The sequence below is a fragment of the Megascapheus bottae genome, chromosome 14 (assembly GCF_031878675.1).
Source record: "Megascapheus bottae isolate mThoBot1 chromosome 14, mThoBot2.hap1, whole genome shotgun sequence".
Classification (NCBI taxonomy): Eukaryota; Metazoa; Chordata; class Mammalia; order Rodentia; family Geomyidae; genus Megascapheus; species Megascapheus bottae.
This window is the reverse complement of record NC_143522.1, coordinates 25,703,973-25,716,931: the sequence shown is the minus strand read 5'-3', so window position 1 is coordinate 25,716,931 and position 12,959 is coordinate 25,703,973. Positions and strand designations below refer to the sequence as shown.

At 46.9% G+C, this 12,959-nt stretch overlaps 2 protein-coding genes across 11 annotated transcripts in view; one reads left to right on the top strand and one right to left on the bottom strand.

The window, feature by feature from the left end:
- Positions 1–1,468: 1,468 nt before the first annotated feature.
- Serpina10 (serpin family A member 10) lies at positions 1,469–11,817 on the top strand. Of its 5 annotated transcripts, XM_090344763.1 has the most exons (7): positions 1,469–1,538; positions 2,717–2,799; positions 3,135–3,896; positions 5,583–5,856; positions 7,840–7,990; positions 8,952–9,119; positions 11,614–11,817. In XM_090344763.1, the coding sequence occupies exons 2-7, from the start codon at positions 2,766–2,768 to the stop codon at positions 11,635–11,637; spliced, it is 1,413 nt and encodes a 470-aa protein (XP_090200889.1). In that variant the 5' UTR covers positions 1,469–1,538; positions 2,717–2,765; the 3' UTR covers positions 11,638–11,817. The 5 variants fall into 5 exon arrangements, with proteins under 5 accessions (XP_090200889.1, XP_090200885.1, XP_090200887.1 ...); XM_090344759.1 differs by lacking the exon at positions 11,614–11,817 and having other exon boundaries at positions 8,952–9,455; XM_090344761.1 differs by lacking the exons at positions 1,469–1,538; positions 11,614–11,817 and adding an exon at positions 1,637–1,937 and having other exon boundaries at positions 8,952–9,455.
- Positions 7,916–12,959, bottom strand: part of Ppp4r4 (protein phosphatase 4 regulatory subunit 4) — a 75,251-nt gene continuing 70,207 nt past the window's right edge. For 5 of the 6 annotated variants that reach the window (XM_090344756.1, XM_090344755.1, XM_090344754.1 and 2 more), the window contains one exon: positions 11,435–12,355. In XM_090344756.1, coding sequence (XP_090200882.1) covers positions 12,331–12,355 — 25 coding nt within the window. In that variant the 3' untranslated portion in view covers positions 11,435–12,330. Of the gene's footprint in view, positions 8,003–11,434; positions 12,356–12,959 lie in introns of those variants that run through there. The other variant, XR_016537599.1, reaches the window with a different exon arrangement.

Genomic DNA, 12,959 nt, shown 5'->3' with positions numbered 1-12,959 from the left:
TTGGTTGCCAGAAGTTGAGTTTGATCAAAGTTTGAAGCTGATTGTTGAGTTTGTAAGAGTGTAAGTTTCATTGTAAGAGTGTCTCAAAGCACTAAAACCAAACAAACGGAAAATATATAATGCAAAATAAACAACACCAAATGTATAGATCTCTCCATTAAAGTGCTAGACCCCTGTATTTAACTTCACCTCTCCTGTGTCTGTCTTCTCCTGAGAGCCATCCCTCCTGCCTGCCCTGTGTGGAACTGCACTCGGGCAGAGTAGCTGGAGTCGTGGAGAGACTGGCCAAGCTGAGAAATGTCTAATGACCATGTGACCTGAACCAGATGTTTTCCCGAGGCACCACCACCTGCATGCAAGTGCCAGCCCCTGTGTACCATCCATCTCTCGCATAAACCACGCCTAAGGCAGCCTTCTGGAAGAGTCTCTTGACAAGGACAGTCTGCCTTCTTCCAACCAGCTAGTATGGCTGAAGTTCTCCTCCTGTCACCATCTGGCCTCTGCCCTGATGGGCTTCCGTTGTACAGAGAACAGATCAAACCTCTGTATGGTGATCAGATCATGAAGCTGAGTCAGACGGTCACATCCAAAGATGTCCTGGTTTCTCTTGCCTTTGTGTGCATGTTCTAATAGTATAGGTCGTAGATTTTATGGTCGGTGGTATTATATTTCCCTTCAAGAGTACTAAGGGTCACGGGATTAAAAAGAAAGGTTTATAGGACAGAGAATCTGAATGTTGTGATTCACACCTAAAGTCCTGACTACTTAGGAGGCTGAGATCTGAGGTTGGACACGAGCCAGGGCAGGAAAGTCTGTGAGAACCTTATCTCCAATTAGTCACTAAAAAGCTGGAAATAGAACTGTGGCTCAAGTGGTAGAGGGCCAGCTTTCAGTGGAAACACCAAGGGACAGTGCCTAGGCCCCAAGTTCATGCCTAGTGCTAGCATGGACACACACACACACACACACACACACACACACACACACGCACGCACGCACACACACACACACACACACAGAATCTAATTGGTCTAAAAAGTTGTATCTTCAAGGATCTTATCCAGCTTGACACTAAGTCCGCAAGGAGTGGGTCCCCAAAGGAAGTGACTCCCCCATTGTCACTAGCGATCTCCCCGCCTGTCTGCCCACTGGATGAACAGTTGCATGAGATGAGAAATTAGGTCTTAAGCACCTCAGGAGCTCCGATTGGTAGCTCAGAAGTAGCTACTGGTGAACCAATCTCTTCTCCTTCACCAGTTATTCTAAGCCAAGAGCCATGTCCGTCCCTGCACCCACCTAGCAGGGATCACCTCAGGATCCTGCCTAGGACTGGGGAAAGAGATGGGGATACTGGAAGCCTGCTATTTCATCTTTGGCTTCCCAGAAACTCCATTATCTCCCAGAAGAGCATTAATCAGTAACGTTTGAAGGGGCTGGCACTTTGGAACAGCAAATATTTGCTGGAGGCTCTGGGCTTCTAAACTCACACTTTCATCTGTTTTCTGAATGCTCTTCCAGGTCCCAGGGTCTCCACGCTGGTAAGAAGTGGTGGGTGGGACACTTTCCTGTCTGACTGGGTGGGCTCCAATGTGGGGGGTGTTGCCAAGCTGGGGCTGGGGAGGGGTGGCAAGCACCTCATAACAAAGGAGGGATGGGACCAGGAGTGTGGCCTAGTGGTAGAGTGCTTGCCTAGCATGCACAAAGACCAGGGCTTGATTCTTCAGTACCACATACACAGAAAACGCTGGAAGTGGTGCTATGGCTCAAGTGGTAGAGTGCCAGCCTTGAGAAAGCCCAAGGCCAGTGCTCAGGCCCTGTGTTAAGCCCCCGGACTGGCAAAAATAAAATAAATAAATAAATAAGAATAAATAAGAAACAAAGGAGAGAGGTCAGAGTTGTCGTTCTATCCACCTCCACTCACAACCCAGAGCCCAGAGGTAGGTGAGCAGAGGGTCCGTACAGGACACAATGGAAGGAAGGCACCTTAGTCCAAGGAATGCCCTGTATGTATTTTCTGGACTGCTCTGCTCATGAGCAAAGGCCTAGGGGTCAAGGGGGCTCATGCAGGAGGTAAGTACAGAGACTACGGGGTGTTAAGGCGCTGCCACTCCACGCACTGAAGATGGAGCACCAGGAATGGTGATGTCAGAAAAGCACTGGGAAAGGGCAGAGAAATGTGGCTGTAAATTCGGCAGTAGGCTATTCAGGGCTTAATTTACAAAGGACAGTTAAATGTACGAACGCTGCGGCTGCTGCGAGCTGCTGCGACAAAAGAAAAGTGGCAGTGGGGGCTTCAAGCATTCACACGAGGCTCTCAGGGCTCCAGGGATTCCCGGGTCAGGTGCCAGCGTGGGTGGGTCATGGTTAAGAGCCACTTCCGAGTTTGCCATCCTTCGTGAGGGGACAGAGACCAGCTCTGGTCTCTTCCTTTTATTATGAGGATCCACCCCCGTGACCTCATCTGAACATGAAAACCTACTAAGGCCCCACTCCTAATACCACTCATTTGGAGGTGACCACTTCCACTAGGCCTTTGAGGACAGAGATATTCACTCCATATCTACTTGAGTAGGTCTTGAGTTCAAGCTCCAGTACTGGCACAAGATGATGATGATGATGATGATGATGATGATGATGATGATGATGATTGATGATGATGATGAAAAGCTTCCCTTTTTTCTTGTTTGATTGCTCCTTGGATCCTGCAAATCCCCAGCCGAATGTGCTTCACACCATCTGGTGGCCTGACATAGAGGAACTGTTTTATGGCCAGTCAAAGGCAGCGCCTACAACAGATCAGTGAGTGACTTGTGAGGTCCCTGGGTCACCTCTGGCCCTGTGTGTCCCACCCCACCCCACCCTCTGCTGCCTTCTGTCCCCAGACAAGAAGATGGTTTAGGGAGAAGCAGAATGACTAGAAAAAGGAGACAGGGACCACGAGCTGCCTGAGCGCTGAGCAGGGGATGGGAATGGGAGGAAGTCTGACTCTAGGGGTGCTACCCATGGGTAGGGTTCACCTGCATAGGCGTGGATGAACTCTGGGGGTCCCCTCAGAAAGGAGCCTGGTCCTAAAGGGAATGTGTACCAATGCATGAGGGTGACATGATGACAGCTCTGGTGTCTCTCCTGCCCAGGAAGACTCGCCACCAAAGACCAGCAGTCCTTGGTCTCCAGAGCTGAGCGCATGAAGGGGGTGTCCAGCCTTGTGCTTCCCATGCTCCTGGCAGAGGTGTGGCTGGTGCCCATCTTGGCCCTCAGCTCCCCCCTGCCAGAGGACCAGGCAGGTCTGGAGACTGAGGGCTTCCAGTTTTCTGGGAACGAGACCCGGGTGGATGTGCCGTCTCCCCTCCGTGGCCATGAAGACCACGAAGAGGCCTGGCTGAGGGCCAGCCAGCAGCAACTCTCCAAAGCCACCACAGACATGGGGTTCGGCCTGCTGCGGAAGCTGTCTCTGAGGCACGATGGCAATGTCATCTTCTCGCCATTCGGGGTGGCTGTGGCCCTGGCGGGCTTGATGCTGGGGGCCCGAGGGGAGACCAGAGTCCAGGTGGAAAGAGGACTTGGCCTGCAGTTCCTGAGCACAACGGAGCCCCTCCACCTGCCCACCCTCTTTAAGAGGCTCCGGAAGACTCTGTCCAATAACCAGCAGTTGGGTCTCACCCAAGGGAGCTTGGCTTTTATTCACAAGGATTTTGAGATCAGAGAGACCTTCCTCAATTTATCCAAGGCATACTTCGATACAGAGTATGTGACGACAGATTTCCAAAATGCGTCCCAGGCCAGGGGACTGATGAACCATCACGTCAGCAGAAAGACACAGGGGAAAATCTCCAAGCTCTTTGACCAGATTAAGCCAGAAACAAAATTAATTCTGATGGATTACATCTTATTCAAAGGTACTGCTATACTGTTCTGTTCTCCCAAAGGCATAGAATTCTGTCATTGTCCCTTCCTTTATCCTCCTGTGGCCAGCGTACTCTGAGACCCCAGTCCTCCTCACCCACTTTCTTGTGCTCCTTAGAATTTCTACACCACCTCCACCCAGTTGACTTGTGATATTTGGGAGCAGAAGCAGTGTAAGGTTATTTGCGTATCTTTGGGGGATGGGACTCGAACTCAGAGTCTGGGCATTCTCCCTTAGGGCGTTCTCCCAAGGCTGACAGGTAGCCACTTCCAGCTTTTTGGTTACTAACTGGAGGTAAGAGTTTCATGGACTTTTCTGTCCAGGAAAGCTATGAGCCATGCTCTCCGATCTCAGCCTCTTGAATAGTTAGGATTATAGGCATGAGCCACTAGTGCCCACGTAGAGTTGGTTTTTTTTTTTAAGAATATTATCAGAGAGATGGAGGGCTGCAATTTTGCTTCTTTGGCTTCTGTGACCTGAAGCAAGGGGTAAAAATCTCCTTGGATTTTTAATACAGAAAGTACAGGTGTTTGTTCTTGCTGTAGTTATAAAGCCAGGTAATCTAATGAATGTGAAGTGCTTGACTGCCCTTGGCATGTGCTATCCACATACACATCTATCCAAGCAATTGGTTTTCTTGATCACCAATACAGCAGGTAGAGCACAGGCTGCTGTGAAGGACAGTGGCTGGGGAGGCGGTGAGGGATGACTTGGAGCAGGGTCACAACGTGAGTGGTATATTCCATTGGTATAATCCCATGCTCCACCTCAGGCCCCAGGGTTCCAGCTCTGCCTAACATGCACAAGCAGAGACATGGCACCCAGATATGCCCAAAGCTTGGGGCAAGAGCCACTTTGGAGACATGCAGGCAAAGTTCTGTGTGGGTCATCTGCCCATCCTCTGGTGTCTTCCCTGTGTGGTGGTAGAGGCAGAGGACTATTCCAGAGCCATGCAAAGCAGTGAGTGGGCCAGAACACCTTCACAGGGGTGTGTGTGTGTGTGTGTGTGTGTGTGTGTGTGTGTGTATGTGCTCTCACAGGGCTTGTAAGGGACAAAGTGACAGCAAGGAGACTCTCTTGTCTATGGTGTGTGTGTGTGTGTGTGTGTGTGTATACATGCTCTCACAGGGCTTGTAAGGGACAAAGTGACAGCAAGGAGACTCTCTTGTCTATGGTATGTGTGTGTGTGTGTGTGTGTGTGTGTGTGTGTGTGTGTGTACATGCTCTCACAGGGCTTGTAAGGGACAAAGTGACAGCAAGGAGACTCTCTTGTCTATGGTGTGTGTGTGTGTGTGTGTGTGTGTGTGTGTGTGTGTGTGTGTGTGTGTATACGTGCTCTCACAGGGGCTTGTAAGGGACAAAGTCACAGCAAGGAGCCCCTCTTGTCTATGGGGACATCTTCCTCAGGCTGAGTGAACCACCAGCAAATGGGAGTGAGTTGTCCAGGTCCAGATGGTAGCAATGGGCCATCAGGACACGTGCCCTGGCTCTTCGGTGTGTGATCCCATGAGCCCCGTGTTTTGGTATTTGAAGGAGTTCTCTTTGCTTGAGCTGGGGTCCAAGCCAACATGGATTTCCTTGCTGGGCAGGGTCAGAGCCCCTTGTCCTCTGGTTGGAGCAGGGTCAATGGTGTTCATGGTGGTAATTCTCCACTCAGGCTCTTTTCTGGCTTATTCAGGAAAATGGCTGGCCCCATTCGATCCTGCCTTCACCGAAAAGGATGCTTTCCACCTGGACAAGTACAAGGCTATTAAGGTGGCCATGATGTACCAGGCAGGCGAGTTTGCCTCCACCTTTGATAAGAATTTTCGTTGTCACATCCTCAAGTTGCCTTACCAAGGAAATGCCACCATGCTGGTCATTCTCATGGAGAAAGCACGGGACCACGTGGCTCTGGAGGACTACCTGTCCTCAGACCTGGTGGAGACATGGCTCCAGAGCATGAAGACCAGGTAGGCATAAGCCCACACCAACACAGGTTCAGCTGTCCATCTGAAAGCTCTCCACAATTCCATCATGTGGCATTTCTTTCCATGGTGGTGAGCTCTGAGCTCCCAGGGCCAGCGGCAGCATTGGTGCTAATTCCACTCATCCCCAGCATCAGACATGATGCCTGTCTCAGTCATGCATTCACTGAGCAAATACTCCTACAGCCATATCTACACGGGCTAGGCGTGCAGCTGTGAGTGAGTCAGCTGAAGCCCCCGCTGTCTTCTTTTAGTGAAGGCAGACAACAGGACGAGGCCAGGGAGAGAGCACGGAGGCTTGCTGAGGGATGGTCAGAGGCAGAGGGGGGAGGGTTCTGGGATGGTGTGTGGTGTGGAGCAGGCCTGAGAAGCAATGTGACCAGTGTGGATGCAGCTATTGCAGAGGAGGTCAGAAAGGAGCCAGGTTCTAGCCCTGGGCCCACCCTTCACCAGCAAAGGAAGACTTGGGCTCTGCTGGAAGTTCTGAGCAAAGGCACACCATGAGCTGACCAAGGGCCCTGCAAGTTGGGAATAGACAGTGGAGGAGAGAGACAGCAAGAAGGCCAATCAGGTGGAGAACACGAGGCTATTCTGAATACCTCTGCTTAGAGCATGGGGTGGTAGTTGAAGTGGAACCTGGGTATACAAGGGAGAAAGGCTGGCAGAATTTGCTCACTGACTGGATACAGTGAGGCGAGGGGTGGAGCAAGGGGAGCAGTCCTCGCCAAAGGTGATAATAAAATTTTGGCCTCAACACTAGGAAGGATGGATTTGCTTTTTGGGGAAAGTATGTAGGAAAGAACTGGTGTGGGGTGTTAAATAGTTCAGTCTTACAAATCAGCATCGGAAATATCTACTGTACATCCAAGTAGAAAAGCCAACAAGAGCTCAGACTGAGGTCTAGGCTGGAGATATGAATCTGGGAGGTGGGGCCATGAAAGTGGGTGCAAGTGCCGGGTCTGGGGGCTGGGAGAGTGTCTGTGAGAGTCGTAAGCCCAGACAGGCACTCAGGCGTTTGTCTAAGAATGAGTCCAGCTCTGGGAGTGTAAGGAAGACCACTGCAACACCCCTGAACTGCATTCTGAATCCTGCCAACTTGAACACAGCCACGGACTTGCTTTTAGCTAAAGGCCCTGGTTTTCTCCCTGTAATTTTTCTTCAGAGCTTCACACTTAAGGCCTCACAAACGTTTGCTTCATGACTAAGTTCATCCTTAGGACGTCACGTGCCCACTTATAGTCCATTCTGAACACCTATTGCCTGGGCCAACCATGCATTAAGACAACAAGAGATTCCCAGGACTAGGCTGGAGTGAATTCGTATTCGTGAACTTAGCATGCATACATCATGCTTCCGAACCACCCTCTGCAATTGCCATTACCATTTTGGCTACACGTCATAGAATATCAAGTTGGGACTTCTTAAAGATTCATTCGGTATCAGTTTTTATGTTTTATTTCTGAGACCAGAATTCATACTTCCAAACATCATATTTTGAGAAAACTCCAATATGGAAAATAGGGGACCTTGGAACCTTTCTGGTTACAGATGAGGGGGATGCAGGTCCCCGGCTTCTCCTGCCTGTCCCTTCCAGAACGCAAGGCTCCTCCCAAGGACTGACTGTGCAGGTGCTAGGGCTGGGAAGGGTAGCCTCCAGGAGTCTGCAGGGATGCAGAGAGTAGCTATTGGGTTTGTTTTTAAAACAAGGAGAAAATAAGTGGCATTCTTAGCTCCGAAGTCTACAAGTCACAGGGTGAGACAGGCTGGGTCACGGAGGCTGAAGCAGTAATGCTTTATAAAGCCACAAGTATTTCCAATGAGATGGAGGCGGGAAACTACCCAGATAACTAAAGGAGTTTCCGGAATGGAAATCACCTTGGAGGCAGGAAGAAAAGAAAATGTGTCCTTTTCAGTGATGAGGTACTATGGCGTTGCCTACATTTCACATCCTCTATCCTTGAACTCCAGGAAAATGGAGGTTTTCTTTCCCAAATTCAAGCTGGACCAGAAGTATGAGATGCATGAGCTGCTTAAGCAGATGGGAGTCAGAAGAATCTTTTCATCCTCTGCTGACCTCGGCGAACTCTCAGTGACAGCCAGAAATCTTCAGGTGTCCAAGGCAAGTCAGGGTCTGCATCGGGGCCCAATCCTAAGCATAAATGCCACCAAAACCAACAGGTATTTTGCAAGACATTTAATTTTCTTAAGATGTGTAATTGTAGCCATTAAATTCCAACTGCATGAGCTAGCACCCACTCCAGTAGTCTCTCCCTCTTCTCTCCCCACACCCCAAGAGTTTACCCCTGAAATGGACTTCCTTACCAATTCATCATCACCCTCTACATCAAGTACTGGAAAAGCTCCTGAAGATGCAGTGTTAAGAGCCCCGCAGATATCCTGACCCATACCTCTTCCCTTCTAGACCTGCTTTGCCCCGCACCTGTGCATAACTCCCCTGGTTTCAGAGTATCTCTGATGCCCACTGGCTTCTTTGTAATGTAGCCCAGTCCACATGGCTACCTTTAAAAGACAGTGGTAGAACACAGTGGTAGCTCTGGGGAATAAAAACTTCCCAGGTGTCATAACGCTGGTATTTCATCATCTCTCCGATGAATCACAAGGGTACATCCTTCACATCACACTCGATTCCTGCCCAGAAGTGCCTTCCAAATACACAACAGGAGTCTGTAACAAGCAGCCTCAGGAAGGAGAACCAGGACACCACAGCAGGCCTGTGGGCAGCACCAGGGCAGGATCACTGCCTCGAAAGACAAACACTCACTGCCCATCCCTGCCTGAAAGAAGAAAAGTGCAAGGCAGTGCCACACACTAGAGGGCCCAGACAACTTCGTTACTGAGTGCCACACAGAGAGTATTTATTAGAACTCTGCCACCCAAGTCCTTGGCTCCAGGCTGATGATGTGTACCCTGTAGGATTGTTACAGGCTCCCGAGGGAGTCCCTGGCACACTCAACAGACAGGTCATGAGCCTGGCCATGTGGGTGGAGCCACTGTGCTGAACTGTCACTTCGCTCTTTCCATTGCCACACAAATGATCTTCCCCTCCTCTCTGTTTCTAGGTCCTACAGCAATCAGTGATTGAAGTGGATGAGAAAGGCACAGAAGCAGTGGCGGGAACGCTGGCGGGAATCATGGCATACTCCATGCCTCCCGTCATCAAGGTGGACCGGCCGTTCCACTTCATCATCTATGAGGAGACCTCCAGGACGCTCCTGTTTCTGGGCAGGGTGGTGAACCCGACTCTCCTGTGACTCACACACATGCAAACTCTCAGTGTGGGGGGAGGGCTCAACGCCGCAAGCTGGTGCTGGCACTGGGTGGTGGAGGGAGAACTCACCGCCTATGTCCAGCTCATTTGGGCTATTTTCAGATTAACACAACCATTAGATTGACAAGATATTTGTGCAGTCTATCCAGCAACTTCAGCTTGTTTCCAGGAGCCTAGCTGGGGAACATCTCTGCACACATACTTGGACTACAATAACTATAGATCAGAATATTTCAGGATAAAGCCTTTGGGGGAGACACGAATATTCTCCCCAAATCATGCTTCCCCCTGACATAACTAAGTATTTAAATTCAGCCTATTATGGAATTACATCTTGTGTTTTGCTTTGGAATGATATGGAATTACATCTTGTTGATGAGGACTGGGCAAAAACTGCCCAAATCAGTCCTGAGTAAGGTGTCTGGCTCAATGACGCCCATTTACCATGGTGCAGCCAGTCTTGATATAGGCGGAAAATGTTTGATATATGGAAAAGAGAACAAAGAAACCAACTGGAATTGTTACACGCAGGGGGACAGGAGGAAGAAGGGCATTTGATAGGGAGGATGGATTTGATCAAGGAACATTGCAAGCATATCTGGAAGCATCACAGTGGAATTTCAGTGCACAGCTAACATATGCCAATAAAAATAGTTCCCCACTGTGGTTACAGGACTCTGTCTAAGATGAAAGGGAAATAGTGAGATCTCCCACCCCCCACTTGGTCATTCTTAGGGGGTGGTCATCTTCCATCCCAGAAACAAGAATTATTTGGGAGTTCATAAACTCTTGAATAAAGGTATCTAGTCCAATTGTATTAGCTAAATGCTTAACTGCATTTCTGTGTGTTGCTCTCTGAATGTATAAACATACCTAAAATTTGTGGGCAAGGTGGTGAACCTGACACTCCTGTGACTCGGGTGTGTACAAGCCCTCAGGGTGGCGGGGACAGCGGGACCCCGCATGGCAGGCGTTGGCACTCGGTTGTGGAGGAAGAGCTCGCCTTGGATCCAGCTAGTTTGGGCTCTCTTCAGATTAACACATTACACGAATGCATTAAATTTCTGCTGTAAGTGGAGATCTATGTGCTACCCATTTGCTCTTTGTTTTCTATTTATCTATCCTTATGAGCATGATTTGTAACAAGTATCTTTTTAACTTTATAAGTTACTGTGTATGTGGACAAAAAAAATCCGAACATATTAATATGTATCTATGACATACAAACCCTCAGCCTAATTTTAATTATGTTCTAAAATCTAAGTGCCAATGATTGTATATAGATTCCCTTCTTGAATATTTGTTTGTTAAACACGTCATTTGAAATATGATGTAGGGGCTGGGAGTTTGGCCTCGTGGTTAAAGTGCTTGCCTAGCATGCATGAAGACCCGGGTTCGATTCCTTGGTACCACATACATAGAAAAAAGCCGGAAGTGGTGCTGAGGCTCAAGTGGTAGAGCTCTAACCTTGAGAAAGTCCAAGGACAGTGCTCAGGCCCTGAGCTCAAGCCCAGGACTGGCCAAAAAAAAAAAGAAATATGATGTAAAAATCAATGTTAATAAATTCTTTAATAAAAAATTATATTCCCAGAAAAAAATATTCCCAGAGACAGTAAAGAAAAATCAGAACATAATATTGATTAACTGCAATAACTGAGAATTTAATGCTTAAGCATTGCCTGTTCTATATTGATGAACTTTGTAATTCATAGTGATTATTCTTCTATCAAATCACTCTCCCCTTTCCCACATGCACAGTAGGAATGTAACTGCAAAATGTATTATTTAGCAATCAAACTGAAATTGCTTTATTTAAAAGTACTAGTCAATACTGACTGCAAATCAAAGGACTGGAGAGAAATGCAGCTTTGGTGTTCTACTATGCAAGATAGATTGAAAGCATTCAGTCCCACATTAATAATTCTAGCAGGAAACAACTAAGTAGTTAAAATCCAGATATGATGGATAAGTTTCTCCCACCTCCTGGATCTGTAACAACTTACCTGGCTGTCCTCTAATGAGGATACTGTGAACCACAAGCACAATCCAAAGAGGCCACAGGGAAGAAACTGGCATAGAAAAGTCTCACTATTCAACTATTCTCTGAATAATTGTTAGTTGACATAAAAAGAGTGACCTAGCTTTCTAACAATAGAATAAAATGCAGGGAAGTGTTTTAAAGCTTTTTCACAAACCCAGGTATCTCATGAACCTGTTTATTTTGTGTAAATTCATTGTCCATTTCACATTATAAAAAGTAACCACACACGCATATGCATTCACAAGTCAGATCATCTTTATCGTACATCAATATATTTTTAAAAAACAAATATTTCCTAATATCAATAAAGTTATATGCTGATTGCATTCTGAAGTAGAGAAGCTGACAATAGCTTCATACAGTGTATCTCAAGAACTGACATTTTAAATTAACAACTGTATCTGTTCCACAGGCAAATGTTGATGGAAAAAAGTAGCATCGGTACAAACGCTGTCAACATAGCTTAAGCATGATCGCTTGCAAGAACAGCTGATTCAAACCAGATTCATCATTTTTTTTATTTTAGAAAGGATAAATATAACCTAAAATGTAAACGGAGTATTTATAAAAGAAATTCTTGTGGGAAATAAAGAAAATCATCCATCTATTATTTTTAGGTATTTGTAGCTCAAAGTTCTTGGAACTCTGCAGAATTTTCACTGCCAAATCTAAATGTGGGGTGTCCCTATGTCACACTCTGTCCCCACCATCACCCAAGTGAAAGATCACAGAAGCTGTTCAGTGTGATTGTCCTGCTGGGCTCCCTGGTCCCTAGTCAGGGCAAGCTCATCTGATTTGGACTCTTATGCCATCTCTAATGCTAAACCCTAGTACAGCACAACAGCTCATTTTGTGTCCACGCAAACCCCTGTTTCCTGTTCCACTGCACTGTAAGACTGGAATTCTGTTACCACATTATTGTTTAAGAAATATATAGCATACCTGCTAGGGAATCTAATTCCAAATATGGTAAGTTTAATATTGGCTGCCATTATGTCTCTTTTCTCATTCTTTTTATAAAAAAAAAAAAAAGAAAAAAAAACTTTAGTAAAGTCCAGCCATTATTTTGGCTTTGTCCATTGATCCTATCATCTCCAATGGTCTTTGCCTCCTCCGTCAAGAAGATGAGTTAAGGGTTGGATTTCCTGGACTTTCTGGAGTGAAGAAAGTAAGAAAGAGGGAAGAAGGGAGGGGAAGAAGTTAGGGAAGAAGGGAAAGTGGAAGGAAGGCAGATAGGCAGGCACAAAGGAGGGAGGAAAGGAAGAAGAAGACATGAAAATTTTATCAACATATTTAAAGTAAATAAATACATAGACAAGTTACTTTGAATAAACTTCATAAATGAGAATCCTGGTTAAGAGAAAAAAGAATTATATGTTAAAGATACTCAAAATTATCTTTAAGTGACAAAAATAATACCGGGGTCACGCCTGTAATCCTAGCTACTCAGGAGGCTGAGATCTGAGGATCAAGGTTCAAAGCCAGCCCAGGCACAAAAGAACCTGAGACTCTTATCTCCAATTAATCTCTAGAAGTGGGGTTTGGTTCGAGGGTAGAGAGGTAGCCTTGAGCTGAAGAGCTCTGGGACAGCGCCCAGGCCAAGTTCAAGCCCCATGACCCACAAAAAAAGACAAAAATATGCCTGCAATTGACATAATATTTAATTAACCTGCAGCCTTTCCTACATTTTTAATTCTGTCTAAACACAGTAGAAATTGTATAGGCCTAATTATACATATAGCAATTATCTGGCCTTAA

What these genes read in the sequence shown, in the direction of transcription:
- Serpina10 (XM_090344763.1), top strand. Translation starts at nt 2,766, where the DNA reads ATGGCCAGTCAAAGGCAGCGCCTACAACAGATCA. An exon ending in GCAGCGCCTACAACAGATCA is followed by an intron (nt 2,800 to 3,134) that starts GTGAGTGACTTG and finishes TCTCCTGCCCAG; the next exon opens with GAAGACTCGCCACCAAAGAC. An exon ending in CTCCAGAGCATGAAGACCAG is followed by an intron (nt 5,857 to 7,839) that starts GTAGGCATAAGC and finishes CTTGAACTCCAG; the next exon opens with GAAAATGGAGGTTTTCTTTC.